At 34.7% G+C, this 20,680-nt stretch overlaps 4 protein-coding genes across 4 annotated transcripts; 2 read left to right on the forward strand and 2 right to left on the reverse strand.

Moving 5' to 3' along the window:
* The first annotated feature begins 1,318 nt into the window (after positions 1 to 1,318).
* LOC140804670 (uncharacterized) lies at positions 1,319 to 3,927 on the forward strand. Its single transcript, XM_073160758.1, has 9 exons — positions 1,319 to 1,577; positions 1,664 to 1,848; positions 1,949 to 2,224; positions 2,306 to 2,364; positions 2,516 to 2,552; positions 2,633 to 2,704; positions 2,791 to 2,941; positions 3,037 to 3,207; positions 3,411 to 3,927. Exons 1-9 carry the CDS (start codon positions 1,386 to 1,388, stop codon positions 3,789 to 3,791), a joined length of 1,524 nt encoding a protein of 507 aa, XP_073016859.1. The 5' UTR covers positions 1,319 to 1,385; the 3' UTR covers positions 3,792 to 3,927.
* A 1,498-nt stretch (positions 3,928 to 5,425) lies between these two features.
* On the forward strand, positions 5,426 to 8,439 carry LOC140806123 (uncharacterized). The gene is made up of 3 exons (XM_073162605.1): positions 5,426 to 5,795; positions 6,593 to 7,086; positions 7,276 to 8,439. Exons 1-3 carry the CDS (start codon positions 5,723 to 5,725, stop codon positions 8,128 to 8,130), a joined length of 1,422 nt encoding a protein of 473 aa, XP_073018706.1. The 5' UTR covers positions 5,426 to 5,722; the 3' UTR covers positions 8,131 to 8,439.
* A 3,199-nt stretch (positions 8,440 to 11,638) lies between these two features.
* On the reverse strand, positions 11,639 to 13,773 carry LOC140806124 (protein SHORT-ROOT). Its single transcript, XM_073162606.1, has one exon. It carries the CDS (start codon positions 13,487 to 13,489, stop codon positions 11,960 to 11,962), a length of 1,530 nt encoding a protein of 509 aa, XP_073018707.1. The 5' UTR covers positions 13,490 to 13,773; the 3' UTR covers positions 11,639 to 11,959.
* A 3,091-nt stretch (positions 13,774 to 16,864) lies between these two features.
* Positions 16,865 to 20,591, reverse strand: LOC140806125 (adenylyl-sulfate kinase 3-like). Its single transcript, XM_073162607.1, has 8 exons — positions 20,321 to 20,591; positions 19,950 to 20,238; positions 19,676 to 19,816; positions 18,645 to 18,794; positions 18,452 to 18,570; positions 18,245 to 18,329; positions 17,593 to 17,639; positions 16,865 to 17,309 (listed from the first exon to the last, which is right to left on the reverse strand). Exons 2-8 carry the CDS (start codon positions 20,227 to 20,229, stop codon positions 17,211 to 17,213), a joined length of 921 nt encoding a protein of 306 aa, XP_073018708.1. The 5' UTR covers positions 20,230 to 20,238; positions 20,321 to 20,591; the 3' UTR covers positions 16,865 to 17,210.
* Between the last annotated feature and the right edge of the window lie 89 nt (positions 20,592 to 20,680).

Here is a 20,680-nt window from a genome sequence, read left to right on the forward strand (position 1 = left end):
CTTTTTTTAATCAATTTTTTTATCATTTTTAAAAAAATCATTGTAATAAATCAAGCTTTTTTTAATCAATTTTTTTTTATCATATGTCGAATATAAGGCCTAGTATTATTATTATATTATTTGCGAGTAGATATGAGAAGAAAAATGACATAATTGTTGGCAAAAAGAAAATAGAGTAGAATAAAGGCAAAAACTTGTGTGAGACGGTCTCACGGGTCGTAGTTGTGAGACGGATCTCTTATTTGGATCATCCATGAAAAAGTATAAGTTTTTATGCTAAGAGTATCACTTCTTATTGTGAATATGGATAGGGTTGACCCGTCTCACAGATTAAGATCCGTGAGACGGTCTCACATGAGACTTACTCTAGAATAAATACACTTGAAAATCTAACAAGTTTGAGACGAAGTGTTGGTTCGAGATTCCATTATCTAAAAATAATAATTTATCACAAAATCGGTCCATATGATTGGCAGTGGATTATTGTCGACTCTGTCTTAAATCCGGAGAAATTTTGTTGTGTCCGACAGTGGTGTTCCATACATATCATATTTTTAATCCATATAATCACATGTTTGGTACGTTTTTTATTTAATCAAGTCAATCTCTCTTATGAATGATTAAGTTATATTATGTGTGATAAAATAATCACTCATCACCCCCTAAGATTATTTATCTCACTCTTAATCCATCATATTTTTCCAATTTTACCATTCTCCTAAATCCAAACTCACCACCACTTGCCTCCACCCACCGCCGCTGACACCGACCACTGCCGACCGTTGTCGCCCGCCACCCGCCGACCGTCGCCGAGCACCGCGGACGCCGTCGACCACCCCCTCCACTTGTCGGCCGATAGCCGGACCACCGTCACTGTCGCTTCCGATCGGCCGACCACCGTCGACCGCCGCCGCCGCCGCCACAAAATTGGAAGGACAATTTTGTCAATTCATCAAAAGATTATTATTTATATAATTTTTAACAATCATATCAAACATAATATTATTTTGTCATTATCTACTTCAATGTTCTTTTTATTATTTCTAATAATTTCATTATTTTATCCTCAAATTAAACGTAGCTTCGCAGTGTGGTGCACGGTAGCATCGTAATATTGAGCTTTGGGCTTTTGTGTTGAGAATCGAAAAAGTGACTTGCCAAGAAAGACATCGACCAAAATTAGCCGAATCCTTAAATTTGGGACCTTACAATGCTTCAAAACTTCCCACAAAAGTTGACACAAAAGCCATGGTTACAAGCTATACTTACCTTATCAATCAAGTGAAAGAATCCAGTTTCCTTGTACTTTTTTCATCTTATATTTGTCTTCCATCTATTTCTCCCAACTCCTCGACTAAAATCCCAGAAAACAAGTTGAAGCAGCTATGGTTAAATCCAATCAAAAGACCAATGCCATTACTTTTGTGTTTCTCGTGGTCTCCATATTTCTGTTATCTGAAATATCATTTGTGTTTGGCTCCCCTGTATCAGAACAGATCGCCAGAAGGCCTGATCCATTGCGAAAATTCAAAAACTATGGTGGAGATTATGATATCAAGAACAAACATTACTGGGCTGTGAGTTAATATGCAAACAATTTAAAGAATTTTTCATTTGAAAGCTATGTTATCATGTTGGTGACATATTTTTCTTGAAATTCCAGTCTGCCGCGTTTGCAGGAATTCATGGATATGCAGTGGCAGGACTCTGGTTACTCAGTGGAATAGGATTCGGAATTTTTATACTCGTAAAGAATTCATGCACCGCAACATCTCACATAGTCTATCAACAGCAAACTTCGCATCTGATGATATTCTTGCTTCTTGTTCTGTTCACCATTTTTGCCATGTAAAATTTTTGATGCAATTCAACTTTTTTTTACTTGATATATACCTTAGTTTGCATGTTATGTTGTCATTATTTGGCCCGTGTTTGATAAATACTGTAGAATTTGTAGCGGTGTGGTCATTGCAGCAAACCAGAAATCAATGGAGAGGGCTAAAAAGCTTGAGAAAACCATATTTGATGCTGGAAATGATGCTCATCAAGCTATAGGAGAAGTTAGGAATACATTGCTGAACATACAGACTGTTCTACGTCCATACGACATGAAAACTTGCAAACTGTTGGATTTTATAACGCATCGTCTGAGAAAAGGATCATTGAGTATTCAAAATTTTATCGTCCAAACGAGGCAATCTTGTCAACAAGCCATACAAACACTGTAAAGAGTCCTTTATGCTTATATTAAGTGTAAATTCGGACGTTTCATTCCTTATAACTCTAATTTCTGTTTTATTTCCAGATACTTGATAAATCTCGTGGTTGTATCAGCCCACTTGGCGTCTTTATTTGCTGGATTAGGTGAGTTTTCGACAACTAATACTTCATGGATCATTGGAATTCAGACACTATATTGTATAATATGATCATATGGTAACTTGTCCTGACAAATATGTATGTGACAAAAACCAACTTGAATCGGTTAGACTAATGGATTGCTGCTTTGGCTCAGTTCTACTCGCTTTGCAATATCGTCCCGGTCTTGTAGTGTAAGTGACACAAAGTTTGTACATCGGTCAGACCATAAATGTGTTCAATATCTGATTAGTGCTCTTTTTCTACGTTTAAGATTAATCTTTTCTTGTTGGATTCTAACGACGATGAGCTGGATTATAACTGGTATCGATTTCGTCTTCTATATGTACGCAATTGTGAAGTTCATCTTACGTGATTGCATTACTGTTTCATTTTCCTGCATTGATGCTAATGGATGGAATTTTTGGACAGTTTCATTGGCGATACCTGTTCAAGTTTGAAGAATTTTGAGCAAATCCCACAAAACAACAGCCTAGCAGACATGCTTCCATGCCCAAAATCCTCATTATCCGACGGAACCTTAATACAGATTGGCTACACAGTTCACAATTTCATAACTCAGGTGCCTAGAAAATTTTGAAGTAAAAGTCGAGTTTCATTCTGGACATCACTTACTTATTCGTGTTTTTCTCATCTTTCCCTTATCGTGAAACACAGATAAACTTAAAGATTTCGGAGCTGCGCATGCGTGAAGTGTTAGTAAAGAATGAGAGTAACGAAGATCGAGAAATCCAGGGAGTTTGTGACCCTTTCTCCCGTGCACCTAACTACACCTATTCACTTGAAAATTATGGAAATAATTGTATTCCAGTTGGAGATATACCTACTGTAAGTATTTTATTCATGCATGTTTTTTTAAAAATTTCTTCAAAAAGCTCAAGCTAACAATAGGCAGAGGCAGACCATGCATGAGACTACCCAAGTCCAACAGAAAATGGGGTGTTTCATACTATTAGCTTTTCAAAATGCATCATTTCAAGAAACATTCCCAGTCACAACTAAATACACAAATCCTCGCATGTTTCGCGCAGATTCTATCAAGATTCGTCTGTTTCGAAGCGAATTCATCAGGAAATTGCGAAGCAGATGGAAGATTAATCCTCCCAGAAGGAATATATTCCATGACTCTGGCTTATTGCCGATCAATACAAGACCTATTAAACATATACCCGGATTTTTCGAAACTGATGAATTGTTCATATGTACAAGAAGCATTCTCGGACATTGCTTTGCACCAATGTGGTCCAATGAAACTGCAAACAAAAGTACTATGGTCAGCAATGCTAAGCCTCTCCATTTTCATGGTGATTTTGGTGTTGATTTGGTGTGAAAAAGCCATTCAAAATAGTGGAAGATGCTACAATAGGTGGTCTTTTTTCCTCAGACCAGTGTCAATATTAAGCACACAATAAGTTGGCCAAAATAAATTTAATGAAATTCATTGATTTATTCAAAAAAAAAAAAAAAGATAATGTAATGAGGTTAGAACTTGAACATTGTAGGATTTGGAAATTAAACGTTTTACGTAATAATGTATATTTACACGGATCAATAAATATGGATTTGCACAGAGTACTTTTTCATTTGAAATGTGTTGAAATTATTATGAAACTTACCAGAGACAAAATGTATCCAATATTCAAATCATTCCATCATTTTATTCAAATGTAATCACAAGATTTGTTTTCATTCCTAATAAAAAAAATTAATTATAAAAATATATATTGTAACTTTTAAAATAGCTAAGATATTGTCATATGTAAATAAGTAAATAACCACTCTAATTAACTATTAGAAAATCTAATAAGCATCTTTATATTTTTAAATTTTAATATAACCTTTAGATAATATATATACACACACTCGTACCAATAAATAACTCTGGTTTGCATTTAATTGAAAGAATGAAATCATTTTGGTACATGAACTATGATAAATTGACATGTCTTGTAAAAATAATTTTATATTTATCTGAAAATTAAATTATAATAAATAAGTATTATACTCTTTGTATAAAAATGGTAAAATTATGAAACAATACAAATATATCAATTGATAAATTATATACTAAATATAATATATTTTCAAAACTTTTTAAATAAATAATAAATATTACAATTATATATTACAAAAATTAAAACCTGATAATAAATTATATACATAGCTAAATTATATTTTAAAAGCAGAAAATTTGGGTCAACGGAGTCACATAAATCAAGACAATGACCGAAAATTTTCTTGTGAAGTTGTATCGATACTTCAGCTATCACGAGTCACTGATTTTTTCTAAAGAGATTTGTCATTTCACGACCTATAATTTTCATTATTCTGTCATTCAAAAATAGTATTTATGGACTCAGGTGATAAATGTTTATTTTTCCATGTTTTTATCAATATGATACAATATCTTTTAGTTGCATATTTGAGTTAGGTAATGATCTATTGTAATATAAGTTAGAAATAAGTATAACTTTTTAAAAAAATATAAATAAATAAATAAATATTATTTAAAATAAAAACGTGTATCTAATTGAATTTATTAATGATAATTAAACTTGAAAACAATCTATATTGTAAAATTGATTTTTAGCTTGATCGTGTATTAGTTAAATAATTTACAATAATTCATATACTAATTTTCTAATTTATCAATTGTATTTGTACCTAAATGAATTTTACCAACTCGTGAATGTTCAAGCAACAATTTATTAATGAAGTTAAAAACAGGGGAAAAAAATATTTTATTACAATTGGGCTTGCTCTTGACGGTTGGTATGAGTATTTGACTGATTTCCCAAGCAGTAAATCTTGAAACAAAAGCATCCACCATTCATTGAAACTCCCAAAATTCACACATAAGATTTGAGTAATTATTACGACCATTGTTTCATTGATCGCAACTAAAGTTTCTAAATCTAGTTTTACTGTTGCAATAAATCATGATCTTATCTATAATCCAATCACCATGTTTTCCAAGAAAATCCAAATTTACTTTACAAAATGGAAGAGACGAATAAAAATCTTAATAACTGCTTTATAATTATCGCTGTAAAAACGGCAAGCAAGAGTGTTCCATTATAGGTTTCGAGTCACCGCCACCGTCACTATCACGCCATGGTCAAGTAATCAACTCAAGATCCGACTCATAATCGGAACACAGTTCAAAGTTTCTGCCTTTTTCTCTTTTACTCGTCAAATTCCCTTCAAAATTCTCTTCTTGTTCACGCTTTTCATCTGGTTAATGAACTAAGAATAAAATATAAACGGGGTTCTCCTCGAGAATTCCGTGACACTTTGTTTGAGAATTTCCATGAAAGTATGCTTGTGATATTGAGTGTTACTTATGGTGACAAGATTTAAGAGAGCTATCGCCGCCAGGCCCATGTCGAGAAAATTCTTTCAATTTCTGACTGCGGGTGAGCTTCTTTGACTTCAGGCATACTTCATGATTTTCTAGTTCTTGGGCTTCTTGATATTTTATGTATATATATTTGTTGTTATTTAGATTTTTGTTGTTGTATTGTGTTGGGGCTTTTCTCGTAGATTGATCCAGCTTTTCATGGATCTGGTTACGGGTTTCAGTTCTGTAAAACTTGTGCTCTGATTGAGTTGAATCTTGCTTGCGAATGTGATTCTTGGGTTTTCTTTTGTCCTTACTGAAATTTTACTTTGTTGGCAATTTCCAGAAACCTTTTGTGGCCTAATTTTGACGAAACCTTTTGTAGTCTTGAGTATTCTTTAGGATTTGTGATTTGAGACACAGAACAACTTGTAACCTACTCTTTATTTCATTTTTGTAAATATAATAATAGGGATGCGAGACTTGCATTTTCCCACAATCGTTGAGGTCGCTGTTTCGTTGTAAAATTATCATAATTTAGATAGACAATTTAGCTACTACCAAACAATTATTTGACAAGATTGAAGTCTTCAGAATTACCATTGTTGCATTTCAGTTTTATTAGGCGAGTCTCATGAAAAGGTATTTGGTTTCCTATGGTTTCATTGACCTTTTGGTGTGCTCACAAGTTTCGCATTTCATAGAAAACCATTCGATTATTTTCTGAACAAAATGAGTTTTGTGACTTTAGTTTTGGACCTCCATGGGGGTTGAATGTTTCCAAATGCAGCATTAACCTGGAGGTAGAAAAATGGAACAAAATGAGGATGAGTAACAAATATCGGAAACTAACTATTTTACGTTGCAATGCAGGGAACAGATGGCCAATTTTAGTGTGGAGCCTTGTTGGTTTTCTTGTCATGCTTCATTTATACACTTTAACTAGCGACTCAGATGCACATAAACAACATATACATACAAGGTTGAGCCACTATCAGCTATTTCGTGAACTAGAAGAAGTTGAGGAGGAAAATATACAGATGCCTCCACCAAGGAGGCGATCCCCAAGAGCCGCTAAAAGAAAACCTAGGCGCCCTACTACTTTTATTGATGAATTTCTCGATGATTCTTCTCAAATAAGGCACATATTTTTTCCAAATATCATTACGGCTGTGAATCCCATGAAGGATTTTGGCAACGAGAGTTTATACTATTACCCAGGGAGAATGTGGCTCGACACTGAAGGAAATCCTATACAAGCCCATGGAGGTGGTATTTTGTATGATGAGAAATCCCAGAATTACTATTGGTATGGCGAGTATAAAGATGGTCCTACTTACCATGCCCACAAAAAAGGAGCAGCACGGGTAAGTTCTGGATTTTCTTCTGAATGGAAATTTTTTTTACAACGCGCTTGTTAGTTTCTTAGAATTGGTGTGTGATCAAATGGAGATTACAACATGGTCCTAAATTTTAGTCTTGCGAATGGGGTCCAACTTTGGAAGTGTATCAAGATTCAATCTTTACTTTGCTCATAAATGTTCTCTCCCGTACAGGTGGATGTTATTGGTGTGGGATGTTACTCATCGAGGGATTTATGGGCATGGAAAAATGAGGGCATCGTTCTTGCAGCGGATGAAAAAAACGAGACTCATGACCTACACATGTCAAACGTGCTCGAGAGGCCAAAAGTAATTTACAACGATAAGACGGGAAAGTATGTAATGTGGATGCACATAGACGATGCTAACTACACTAAAGCCTCTGTTGGAATTGCAATCAGTGACCATCCAACAGGTCCCTTCAGTTACCTCTATAGTATACGTCCCCATGGATTTGACAGCAGAGACATGACCATCTTCAAAGATGATGATGGTGTCGCTTATCTCATCTATTCATCTGGAGACAATAGCGAGCTTCATATTGGTCCCCTCAACAAAGAGTACCTTGATGTCACACGAGTTATGAAACGAATTCTTGTGGGACAGCATCGAGAAGCACCAGCTCTATTTAAGCACGGCATAACGTACTACATGATCACCTCAGGGTGTACTGGTTGGGCCCCAAACGAGGCTCTCGCACACACTTCTGAATCAATAATGGGGCCGTGGGAGACAATGGGGAACCCATGCCTCGGTGGGAACAAAATCTTTCGACTCACAACATTCTTTGCTCAGAGTACATTCGTCCTTCCTTTACCAGAAATTCCTGGTTTTTTTTTATTCATGGCTGATCGTTGGAATCCAGCTGACTTGAGGGATTCGAGATACATATGGTTACCTTTAACCATAGGAGGACCTGCAGATCGTCCTCTTGATTCCAGTTTCGGGTTCCCTTTATGGTCTAGAGTGTCGATTTTTTGGCACAAGAGATGGAGGCTCCCTGCTGCATTCAGAGGGACGAAACTCTGAAGATCTGGAGAGGTCATCCTCGCAGCACAATGCTTCCCACTCTGTTTTTATGCTGTGTTATTGTCTCCAATTTTCTTGATCTCATTGTGACATAAAGAGGATCTTCAGGCTTACGGTTGTGGAAATTTATGTAATATTGTTCGTTCCAGTTAATATGTATAGAGAGTAAAGAATGTATTTATTTGGATTGCAATTGTTGGTACTGAGTTGGGCTGTATCATCGGCCCACAGTTGGGTAAATTCAACCACGTGACATTATTGGGCTTTAATAAATTTAATGGCCCAAATCCTCTGCCTAAGGCATTTAAGGGAGTGCTATTGGTTGTATCACGTGATTAAGTCAAAGAAAGTCATTTTTTTAAAATAAATTTGAATGAAAGATTATAAAATTTAAATAATACAGTATTTCAAGGTAATGAAAAACATTTTTTTAAAATAATAAATAAGATACATTGCACTAAAGTTGTATGTCATATTCTATTTTCTTATGAATAATAAGCAATATTTTATTAAATAAATTGATGGACAATTATTACCCATAAGATGTGTGACAAATAATTGTGAAGTGTATAATATCAAACATAAATTAAAGGAAATATGGTAAATGGATCATTTTTGTGTGTGTAAAAAAAAATTGAGAACATATTAAAATCTCGAAATAAAGAGCACTATATATTATTAATTTATTAACATTATTTCGTTAAATTATATTTTAAAAAATGAAAAGAGATGGGAAAAGGTGGAAAAAGATGGTGGGGGAATGTGTAATATAAAGATGGAGGGGAGCGTGGCAAGTCTCATCAAAAGATAAAGATGTTAACCATTAAAAGAAGTTCCCATTCAAATATTTATTCTCTTTTGGTGGGCCTATTTGCTCTTGGTAGTTATATTTTTTTGAGTAGGTCTCACGAAACGGTCTTATAAATTTTTATCTGTGAGACGGTCAATTATATCGATATTCACAATAAAAATAATATTCTTAGCATAAAAAGTAATATTTTTTCATGAGTGACCACACGAATTTTTATTTGTGAGACGGGTCAATCCTACCGATATTCACAATAAAAAGTAATACTCTTAGCATAAAAAGTAATATTTTTCATAGATGACCAAAATAAGAGATATGTCTCACAAAATACGACCTGTGAGACCGTCTCACATAAATTTGTGTGAAATTTTTTTCGGAAAGAAAGAAAGAAAATATAATACAACACGTCCACTCTAGTTACTTCTTGTTTTGTTATAATTTACATTTTTTTTTCCAAACTTTGATTTAGTTTTATGGCAAAAACTTGTGTGAGACGGTCTCACGGATCTTATTTGTGAGACGGATCTCTTATTTGAGTCACCCATGCAAAAGTATCACTTTTTATGCTAAGAGTATTACTTTTTATTGTGAATATGGGTAGGGTTGACCCGTCTCACAGATTATGATCCGTGAGACGGTCTCACATGAGACTCACTCTAGTTTTATATATTCATTATATAATATGATGTGCTAAAAACATTATAATGGAAAATGAAATTCTAAACTCCTAATTAGATATCCGAGTTGGAAATTTCAAATGACAATATATATTATAAAGTAAGATCAAGAACGATAAATCTCTTTTCGTGAAAAGATTAGTTTTCAAGTACGGACTAAAGGTGGATGCTATATTTGAATCGTTGATATAAATATTATTTAATTAGTTCTCATTCTTTATAATAAAAATATATATCAACAAGAAAAACCCATTTCAACTCTCTTAGGTTATGTTTGTACTAAACGTGTACTGTTAAATTGCGTGAATTTGAATTTCCTCAATTCAAATTTTATTTTGTTAATTAATAATTAATTATATAGATGATGTAAATTATTTCAAATATTTTTAATGGAGCCATTTGAGAAATGTTTATTAACGAGTGTTCGAGAGAGTTTTTGTATATTATAAAGTGATTTTTCTCGAGATTTTTTGAAATTAGGTGAGAATCAAAAGTAGAGAGTGTTTGAAAATAAAATCCTAGTACACTGATACAAGTTACAATTTGAATTTTGGAGAAAAATTGCCTCCAAGCTTTTTTTTAAAAAAAAATTACAACAATATCATTAATCTATATAACATTTGTCTTTTTTAATCATCTAAATTTTGGTATTCACACAATCAACACTGTATTTATATAATTAATTAAATTTTGAATATTTTGTATCAAAATTAATTTATCTTCTTATAATATAAATGCTTGAAAATTTATATAAGATTTAATGAAATTTTTTTATAATGAATAAAATATGTAAAAAAATAAATATGGAAATGTAATTATAAAAAAAATTAATTTTTATATATTGCTTGAAATAAAATATGATTTTGAGTTTTATGAATTTCATTTGAAACTCTTAAAAAATCGTAAAAAAAAATTAATATTTTAAAAAACCTCCAGAAATATTTATAAAAATCAAGAGTAATAGTGGAATATGATGATTTTTTTAAGGATTCAAATGTGAAATTTTAACTTTAATTCAGTAACAAAAAAAAAACAGAAGTAGGAAAAAACATCTCAATTTTGCTTTTAGCTTTTAGCTTTTAGTTTTCACAAACACCCGAAATCACTTCCACCCGACAAAAATCCAAGGAGTGACTCTTATAAGCTCTCTCAAACACTCTCTTAATGTCTTTCCTCACATCCAAATTACTACGTCGAGGTGATGCATTTGGATTGAACTTCTACAAATTTATGATTCATTATCTTCCATTTTAAAGTCATACATGAAGTATTAGATTTGATTTCAGATTCACACAAAACGGAATTATAAGAAATCCAACTATCAAATCTGAATAATTCCATCCAAATGCAACCTTCGAGATTAAAGAAATCAGAAAAGCATGCATGGTAGAGTAAACTAAAATAGAAAAAACTTGTATGAGACGGTCTCACGGGTCGTACTTTGTGAGACATATATCTTATTTGTGTCATCCATTAAAAAGTATTACTTTTTATTGTGAATATAGATAGGATTGACCCGTCTCACAGTCTCACAGATAAAGATTCGTGAGACCGTCTCACAAGAAACCTACTCAATTAAAATTTATGTACAAAATGAAAGATCCAATAGCCAAGAAAAATAATACATCAATATTTATAGAAAAGAATACCATGAGGACACCATATTGCCACTAAAGACTAAACAATTTAACATAGATAAGAATTAGATTTCCAAACAAAACCCAATTCCATTATATTGCCGTCCTAAATATTATACTATAAACTCAAGAAAACGACTTCTTTTTGGAGTTCGAGTGAATTTGGTAATTAACTACACATTTTTTTAGCTCTCAACATTCTTAGTGAAATGATCTTGAACCTGATACCAACTCCATTATTGATTAAACAATGTCAAATCAATTTACAAACAAAAGGATATATGTGTAATTAATCATCACTATAATTACTAAATTCAAATATTTTTGTTTAGAAAATGGTGTTTGATTTAGTCTAGGTTGAGCTATATACTAATTATAATTGGAAAGAATTCATAACTTATATTGCATTCTTCAAATTGACATGGTAACATGTGAAATAAAAAATTGCAAATTGATCACAAATTGGGAACAAGATTACTAAAAATTAGATCTATTCTATCCAATCCAAATGGGAAAATGATAATTAAAATCTCTCAAGAAAAAAATAATAATAAAGACCAATAATACCTTTTTTCATATTTTTAATTTCTCCAAGAAAGAAAATCACTTCACCAATATTTTCACTTATTCCTTCCATGCACGTGCCAACTAAAACTCAAGACACACGTGTGGCTTTATCACCATTTCTTGCGGGAGTCTCCCGATCATCAGGGCTTCCATGCACTAGCCCACACCACCGGCTGATCCTTCCAGGAAAGGAATATTCCGGTGGAATCTGAGCCCTGTACCATTGACCATCCGTCCTTGTACCTCCTCAACAAGGCGCGCACGTCATCGGAGACCTCTTCGCTAAAAGAAACCGGTCTAAATCCGCCACCTTGCAGGCGGTGCGACCACCTCGCCGCCGTCTCCCTCCTCTCTACAGACTCCACCTGCGGGCACGCCACCAGGTCCACGATGGCGCATCCGGCTGCCCTTTCAAGCATCAAACGCTCGTTGCTTGTTTTCGGGAAGCTCTCATCCAATGCCTCGAAGTAAACCCTAAACCATCTTAGACTTTCTTGAAAACCCCTGACGAATTCAAGCCCATCAACGCCGATATCAAGATCAGCTTCTTCTTCAACAACCGTCACGAGTCTAGGCTTTAGCTTCCTAAAAATGGATATCAACAAATCCCTACGATTACCAACTGTTGTTACGGAATGCAATGCCCCCACACAATTTATGGCCAGTGCTTCATCTTCTTTGATATCTAATTCAGCTAAATTCAGTTCAGACAAGTCACCTGCATGGTGTATGACATTGAACTTAAAGGGCACGCCCATTAGTCTTGCAAATTTTTCCATCCTGCTGCCGATCTCTTTCATAACCTTTTGCACTCCGGCCGAGCCACCGTTTGCGCCCCCAGCTTTGCTGACTAAGACGGTGGTGACCCTCAGATGTGGGGTTTCATCGCTACGAGTGGCTATGGCTTCAAGAAGAGTGGGCCACTGCGTGCAAAAGGTGTTGCTAATGTCAATTATGTGTAATTTGTTCTCACCTTCAAATGCTTCGATTATCGCACCATTGCAAGCGACATGACCGAACATGGTCCAAGGGCTAACTTCTTGAAATTTCAGCACCATTTTTCTAGTAGAGTCGAAAGAACAGTTCTTCTCGGACGCGGAGATCAGAGTCCGGTACGTGCGCTCACCTGAATCCATCATGCGGCTGAACAAAGCTTGGAGAAAGTAAGAAGCAAGCTTCTGATCGATATCTCCATAGAGCGAGCCGAGCTCGTTGAGCATCCACATGAGTTGCTGCACCCTGGCACTGTTTCTGTCAGCTATCGCTTTCGCTGTTTCCAAGAGAATATCAGAAGCCCACTTGCTATCATGCCCTGAAAGTGAGGCAGCGAATTCGAGGGTCACGTCACGTGCTGGAGAATAAGAGAATTGATTGGCGGATTGATCGTAGACATGGTGGTGAGTCGGGGTGGCGCTACCCGTCGTGGTGGTGGTGGTGGTGGTGGTGGGAGTATTTGAAGCAGTATGGTGGTGGAGTTGGTGGTGGGGATAGGGATTGTAGTGTTTGGAAGAAGAAGAAGAGAAATCTTCATCATCCATGAAAATGTTGAAGCATTCTTCGTCTTCTTGCTGATAAGGGTTTTGCCTGGAGGATCTCGAGCTGCTGGAGGTTCTGCTGGAATTGAGAGATTGATCAGATTGGAGGCTTACGAGTCTAAACAAAGTATCCATCTAATCAAAAGGAGACCCACACGCCAAATAAAAATTCAAACTTTGGCTATGGTTTCGTGATCTGTTGGAATATATATTAATATTGTTGGAGTGGAAATTAAAGGTAAGCTAGCTAGGAAGATGGAGTTGTTTGTATCTGTTTTTTTATGTAAATTTGGTGAGAAACTGGATAGTGGGGATTGGGGAATTGAATTAAGTAGAGGGGAGAATCTTGAAATTGGAATTTTGCTACGTATAAAGCTTTTGTTGGATTTTTTTTCCACTTCTTTATGGTGAATCCATAGGAAGAGATGGAGTGGAGTGGAATAATGAGGTGGACTAATATAGCTTCAAAGATTACACAATTAACTTTTCCGTACTCTAAAATATTACAACTCAAATTCAACTTATAGTCATATATAAAAGTCACTTTTTTTATATAAAAAAAAGTTACCACCATTTTCATCAAGTGGCTCAATGGATGAGCTTTTCATAGACCCCTTGTAGTGTGTGTGTTTTGTGGGTGAGGGAAAGACAAAAGACACCGAAAAACTATGTGTATTTTGTTAGATTTATATAATATAATAGTGTGGAATGAGTGAGTGGGAGTAGGCGTGACAAATGGGCTGTGAAACAGACACGAGAAAAAGCTGCCGGCGTGCATCGTCATCACTACCAACAAAACAATTCACCCGCATCCCCTGCCCCCCAATCCCTCTCCAAACTCTGCCAATAAATCTCCCACTTTAATTTTTTTACCCTTTTTATATAATTATTACCACCAACAAAAAACCCATCATTCTATTTATTATGTGTTTGTTATCTCAGTAGCAAAAACTTATATAATATGGTCTCACGGATCGTATTTTGTGAGACAGATCTTTTATTTAGGTCATCCATGAAAAAATATTATTTTTTATGTTAAGAGTATTACTTTTTTATTGTGACTATATGTAGGGTTAACCCGTCTCACAGATAAAAATTTGTGAGACCCTACGTATCACAAGAGACTTACTCTATCTCAATATCATATTATATTGGTTATCACCAAATATCCTCAAAATATGGGCATGCTCTTTACTTTTCCACTCCACCCCATGTTATACGATGCCTTATTTCCTCGGGCAAAGTTGCAAATATTATTTAGTGCTTATTCAATTAATTCATTGATGTGGTATACTTTGTACAACTACGTTGATATGTCAAGTTTATGTTCAAATTTAAAAATCGATATATTTTATAAATAAATATTGGAGATGAATGTGAATATTCTTACACGACAAGTTCAATTAAATTGTTACCTTCATTTTTTCCCCCTTATTTGCCAATCATTGCGCCAAATTCCTTCTTTGGACTATTGTTGTCTTCTTCGAGAAATGAGTAAATATTACGTAGTTTTTAGTTTCAAATGGAGACAAAATGTGAAGCGAAAACTTCCAAAATCCAAGAAGAATTCACCATCCATTTAGACCAGCAAGGGGTTCTTTACTCATTGTATTAAATTGGGTCCAAATATTTTTCTCAATGATTTTTCGTTGGAGAGTTTTCAACTGTGAGGTACCACATGACTCTTTTGGCCACAAATAAATGCCAGCAATAAAAAATGGTGAATCTACGCGTCACGCAGGATTTGGATCCTCTACTGTGTTGAAAACAAAGCATTTGGTGTTGTGAATTTTTTACACGAGATGATCGCGTTATCATTTGTGGACATCATACCATATGAGATAAATTTAAAAAGTGGTCAGATTAAACGAGATGATCATCTCGTGTAAAAAGTGCATAGCACTTGGTGCTGTGTTGAAAACACAGTAGAAGATCCAAATTCGCGTCATGCATGATTTTATATAATTATGATATTCCACAATCCCGATATATATTTAATGCGACAAATTCGTTCTTTTAACAAAGAAGATTGATATATGTATATTATTTGTGACATCCATTAGTTTATTTTACGTTTTTGCAAATGTGACGAATTTATCCTTAAGTAAAAGACACAAAAAATATATATTTCGAGGTCGAAATGTCAATAGTGAAGCCTAAGGGATGTAAATGCTAAATCACCAAACAATATTTAAGGAAGATGAACTCAACATTCTACCTATCTCAACTATATTATATAATAGAAACATTTAAGTATAAATTAATATTAATTATATAAAATTATAAGTTGATGTCGCGTCATTATATAATATAAAATTTTGGAAAAAAGAGAAGACGGCATTGAGAGACTTGCACTGAAATATATTTTGTTTGGAGAGTAACAACAAAACCTCGTTAGTAAGTGCGTCAAAATGACAATGAAAGCAAAAGTCTTGATCAGTCTAAATTTATATACACAAGATGCAAATAATTTATGATTGGAAGGGATAAAAAAAAGTTTAATGTATTTTTTAAATAAATCTTAAAATTTAAAAATAATTATTTGAAAAACAAGGACATTTGTCGACGTGCGATTTGAAAATAATGATGTGTCGATTATGAATACCATTAACATTTAGATAAATTTGCGATAGCTTTCGGACGAAAGAACTCAGAGTAATAAATATATTGGTTTTTGGAAAAATATTTATGCAAAATTAAGTATTGTTTGGAAAAGTGGTTATATTTAGCTTTTGGCAAAAATTGTGTGACTTGTGAGACAGTCTCACGGATCGTATTTATGAGACAGATCTATTATTTGGGTCATCCATAAAAAAATATTACTTTTTATGCTAAGAATATCACTTTTTATTGTGTATATCGGTAAGATTGATCAATTTCACAAATAAAAATCCAGGAAACTGTCTCACAAAAGAGCTACTCCTAGCTTTATCACTGTGTGTAGCCTATCTTACATGTATTTTATCTATTCCCTTTCTTCTATCTATTTCTAACCAAACAAATCCTTATAAATTTAGTACACGAGGTATCCACTTCCATAACTCAAGATACAATTATTAATTGGTCCCATACGATGCTTGACCAAAATAGAACGATAAGAAGAACAAGAAATTAATTGACATCAACCTTTTTACCCCACTTTCGCTAAAAATACACTTCAAAAGACTCCCAAATTTACGTTCCATTTTTATGTACAAAAGAAGACAGATCAAAATCTTCATATGTTAAAAAGAATAAAAACTAAATTTTATACAACTTTTTCAAAATGTTAATTAATATTACCATGCACCAGAACAAAATCAGTAATCTCGAATCTCCTTAGCTTCCCTTTTTTCCAGACTGTACAATTATCTCCTCAATGATTTTGCACGGTTATGATAATGTTCGCGGAGTGACGGAGAGAAACCATAATATCAAAAGCTAAAGTTAGGAAATTTTCATGCATCCCATTTGCACATCGAAATGGCGTCGGAAATTATTCACAACACTGAAGAGCATTACAAAAACAAATATAACAAACATGCTTTATTTTGCTTAACGAATTACAACCAATCTAAGGATTGATTCATGAAGACAGATCCTTAATTCAATCAATTACAATTCATAAGTACACGAAGAAAAAAAATTACAGACAAACTAGTTATTAATCAATAACTAGTATAAATAATTCACCGATTAAACACTGATTCAACTTTCAAAAGTTTGAAATTATTTGCTCCTCAGTTGATTGATCAATCAACTGCATGCTCTTCGGTGACAAAAAAAATTTGAATAAGATAAATCTGTTGATGGAACAAGTAACATACACAGAATATGCACGAGTAGACTGCTCATAAGGCATGAGAGGTTGAGGCAATCAGGCCTCCAGGTAACCTTTTGTTTCCAAGAAAGAAACAACGATTTCAGCCAAAACAGCTGGAGAATCGCACATCTCTTCGCTTTGCTGCAGCACTATCTGGAAGGAAAAGAGACCGCTTCAGAAGATCGTGTTCTATAATTTTTTTCTTGATAAGGCATTATTTTGTAAATCAAGGGTCATGTTCTGGAACAAAAGGAACGTGTTGCCAAAAGCTAACTGAACAATATTGATGATGATAACATTGGATCAACACAATATTAATGTTGTAACATTGTAGCTTCATAAGCACAAGATGTGTCATGTTACATGGCTAAATGTGAACGATATAAAGCATTAGCATGTAAACAGCATTTGTTAGCGAATCTAGAAACTTACATACCTCAGCATTCAAAGGTGGCTCATATGGATCATCAACACCAGTGAATCCTGTAAAAGAGCAAGGAAGCTGATTTCCCGAAAAATATATATGCAATGGAAGGGCTCAATAAATCACAGCAAATGGACAGTTTTGGCTTCTTCTCCTTTAACAGTAGAAGAAGTTAATTTCACAGGCCCTTACAAATAACAAGATGAATTAATTTCCTGAAGGGTAGTTGAAGCCAGTGCAGATAGCGCATTCTGAAGGCAAACTTGAGCGAAGAGATAAAAAAAAAATCACATGATATTTTTTGTAAACAAACCGAAAAATAATAATTATAGTCAATGAACCACTGTTACGTAGAGTGACGCAGAAAGAAAAATCCAACTGATGTTATGTGCTTTAGATGCATGACATGTGCGAGTGGGTTGAGTCCAGTCTCCTAGCAGGGCCACACTTGTAGATTGATATGTGCTGTCTTGGAACAAAATTTGCTCAATGGATCCAAATATTAAGGAATAAGAGCGAAGAAGCTAGAGAAGCAATTAGGTAGGGGATAGCTACGCGAGGACTTTAATTCTCTAGGATATAATGACAGTGTAATGAACTAAAGTAGATAACAGAAACCATAACCATGTTTTAGAATCCCAATATTCAGCCATACAACACATACCTTTGATTTTTCCAGCTCTGGCAAGTTTGTACAATCCCTTTGGATCCCTAGTCTCACACACTTGTACAGGGACATCCATATATACCTACATATCATTGTACTTAAATTCAGTAATTCTAGCTATCATTTTCACCACTTCGCTTGCCTGCATGCAGAAACCAGAGGCAAATCAAATCAGCGAAACAAATTTCCAAAGACAATACTAGCCTCAATAAAATCTCCTTCAGGAAGTAATGCTCGACAGGAATCCCGGTCCTGTCTGAAGGGAGATATTAGACTTGCAATGCTAATGAGTCCAGCGTCTGCAAAGAGCTTCGCTACCTCTCCTGATGAAGTAAATCACTCGGTACTTTGAATCGAAAGAACAAAAAATTTGAAAAGAATAATCATAGAAACCAACCGATCCTTCTAATATTCTCAGCTCGGTCTTCAGCTTTAAAACTAAGATCACGGTTCAGACCATGCCTGCAATTATCCCCATCAAGGATATAGGAGAGCTTTCCTCTACTGTGTAAGGAACGACTTAAAGCGCATGCCAGAGTACTCTTTCCTGAAGTAAGATATCATGAAAAATAAAATAAAATACCACCACCTATTTCCTGCTGCCAAAACCACCAGCACATAAAGGCCAAGCATGGCAAAAACATGAGAGATGTTACCAGTAATGATGAACCATATTTAAATCTAGAAAATAAAAGAAAGACAAGAAAGGAATTCTAACGCAAGTAGTAGAACTTAAACACAAAAGTAGAAAGATCATTTGCTGCACAAAAAATAAGAAAATAACCATACTTAAGGATTGACCCAATGGCTATAAGAGAGGGTCAAGTCATTTTACCATGTGATGCAATGCACTGAGCAACATGAAAAAACACATTTGACCTCTTTACAACCATTAGATCAATACTTTGGGCAGTGCCATAAAGATAGGGTTGATCATATCATGCACCATGGAGTGAATTTTTCTCGAGACTCGGGAATTCTAAAGAAATGGAATCACTGTCCTAAAATCTTCCTTTTAGAAATTTCACCCTCTGCTGACGTAACGAGATAACAAAAAACATGCACATCAGTCAAGAATTTCGGAAAAGTCAACATTTATCGATAGTCCCCTGAATAGCTAAATCTCTTGGAGTTAACCTCGGAGAAATGCTCCAAGAAACCGTCTCTTATCATATCCTCATGTCAACAACTTCAGAACATATACTCAGGAAAAACATAGAACTATTTTAATCATTCCCATACCCAACAAGTAATGTCCTGATCAGGCAATCTGACACAACGTATAAACATAGAATTAGAAACAGTCTCTTGATCACATGAAAATGGTACAGCCCCACAAATCATGGATCGATCAAGAACATAACAAGCTTCCATCAAAACTAATGTCAGGGAATGCTACAGTGCCAAAGCTCCCGTTGCTAAACAAACCTGAACCACTTAATCCAGTGATCCAAATGACACAGCCTTTCTGATTAAGCAATCCCTGCCTGTCAATCTTGCTAACAGAACAATTGTGCCACACAATATTTGATGAATTTCCAATCGTGGACATCTGAACCGTAGTTTTATCTGTGCACATAATTATCAAGCAAGTTAATTAGGCAAAAAGATTCCAAAAACATCCCAAACAATAATTCTCACGACCTAAACGATCCTAAGGGGGGTGGGGGGAGCGAACAAAACGGCAAAAACAACGAAATACCGGTAAAACCGCTGCAGTCCTTGGTAAGAACATCGCCGGCTGAATCGCGTTCGACTCCCTTCACTTGGCCATTGGCATACGCCGTCGTCTTGGAAGCTTCCATCGCCTTAATTGGCGCCAAAAAGCTTGATCTTCCAGCTGCTCCGCAAATCCCCAATTTCTTGTGTTTGCCGTTGCATACCGCCACCTTCACAGACGTCAACCTGGTGTATGATACCTCGGAAGAGTTCAAATCCACCGTTTTACCCAATTTCAACTTTTGGCAATCAACCGCCGTCATTTTTTCCCTCTTAACATAAACAATATATATATATATTTCTGTCTATAGAAAGCACGGATAGTTTATATCTCACAATGCAGCGGAAACTTACACGTGAAGAACACTTGCATTAAATCGGAACAACCATTGAATCACTCAAGAAACAGTGTGGGCAAATTTCGAAACACAAGAGCATGAGAATTCAAATAATTTGGTAGAATATATCCAAGATAATTTGATTTTCTTTTTTTTTGTAATCGAATTAAAAGACAGAAAAAATAATATAATAATATGAAAAAGAGAATTTATAGTGATATTGACATTGGTGGGAGACCGATAAGAATCCCACCAGTCGCCAAAGAGATGGAGAGGGGAATCAGCAAACGAATGATTTATATGTAACTTTAACCATACAAATTCATACCACACATATATAATATATGGAGTAGGTATTTTGTGATATGATATCGTC

Source organism: Primulina eburnea, chromosome 11, assembly GCF_022965805.1.
Source record: "Primulina eburnea isolate SZY01 chromosome 11, ASM2296580v1, whole genome shotgun sequence".
Lineage (NCBI taxonomy): Eukaryota > Viridiplantae > Streptophyta > Magnoliopsida > Lamiales > Gesneriaceae > Primulina > Primulina eburnea.

Coding starts and splice junctions, on each gene's coding strand:
- LOC140804670 (XM_073160758.1), top strand. CDS start 1,386: ATGGTTAAATCCAATCAAAAGACCAATGCCATTACTTTTGTGTTTCTC. Junction 1,849..1,948: donor CTGTTCACCATTTTTGCCAT/GTAAAATTTTTG, acceptor TAAATACTGTAG/AATTTGTAGCGGTGTGGTCA. Junction 2,225..2,305: donor CAACAAGCCATACAAACACT/GTAAAGAGTCCT, acceptor TTTTATTTCCAG/ATACTTGATAAATCTCGTGG.
- LOC140806123 (XM_073162605.1), top strand. CDS start 5,723: ATGGTGACAAGATTTAAGAGAGCTATCGCCGCCAGGCCCATGTCGAGA. Junction 5,796..6,592: donor CTTTCAATTTCTGACTGCGG/GTGAGCTTCTTT, acceptor GTTGCAATGCAG/GGAACAGATGGCCAATTTTA. Junction 7,087..7,275: donor ACAAAAAAGGAGCAGCACGG/GTAAGTTCTGGA, acceptor TCTCCCGTACAG/GTGGATGTTATTGGTGTGGG.
- LOC140806124 (XM_073162606.1), bottom strand. CDS start 13,489: ATGGATACTTTGTTTAGACTCGTAAGCCTCCAATCTGATCAATCTCTC.
- LOC140806125 (XM_073162607.1), bottom strand. CDS start 20,229: ATGACGGCGGTTGATTGCCAAAAGTTGAAATTGGGTAAAACGGTGGAT. Junction 19,817..19,949: donor GGACTGCAGCGGTTTTACCG/GTATTTCGTTGT, acceptor TTATGTGCACAG/ATAAAACTACGGTTCAGATG. Junction 18,571..18,644: donor TGAGAATATTAGAAGGATCG/GTTGGTTTCTAT, acceptor TTACTTCATCAG/GAGAGGTAGCGAAGCTCTTT.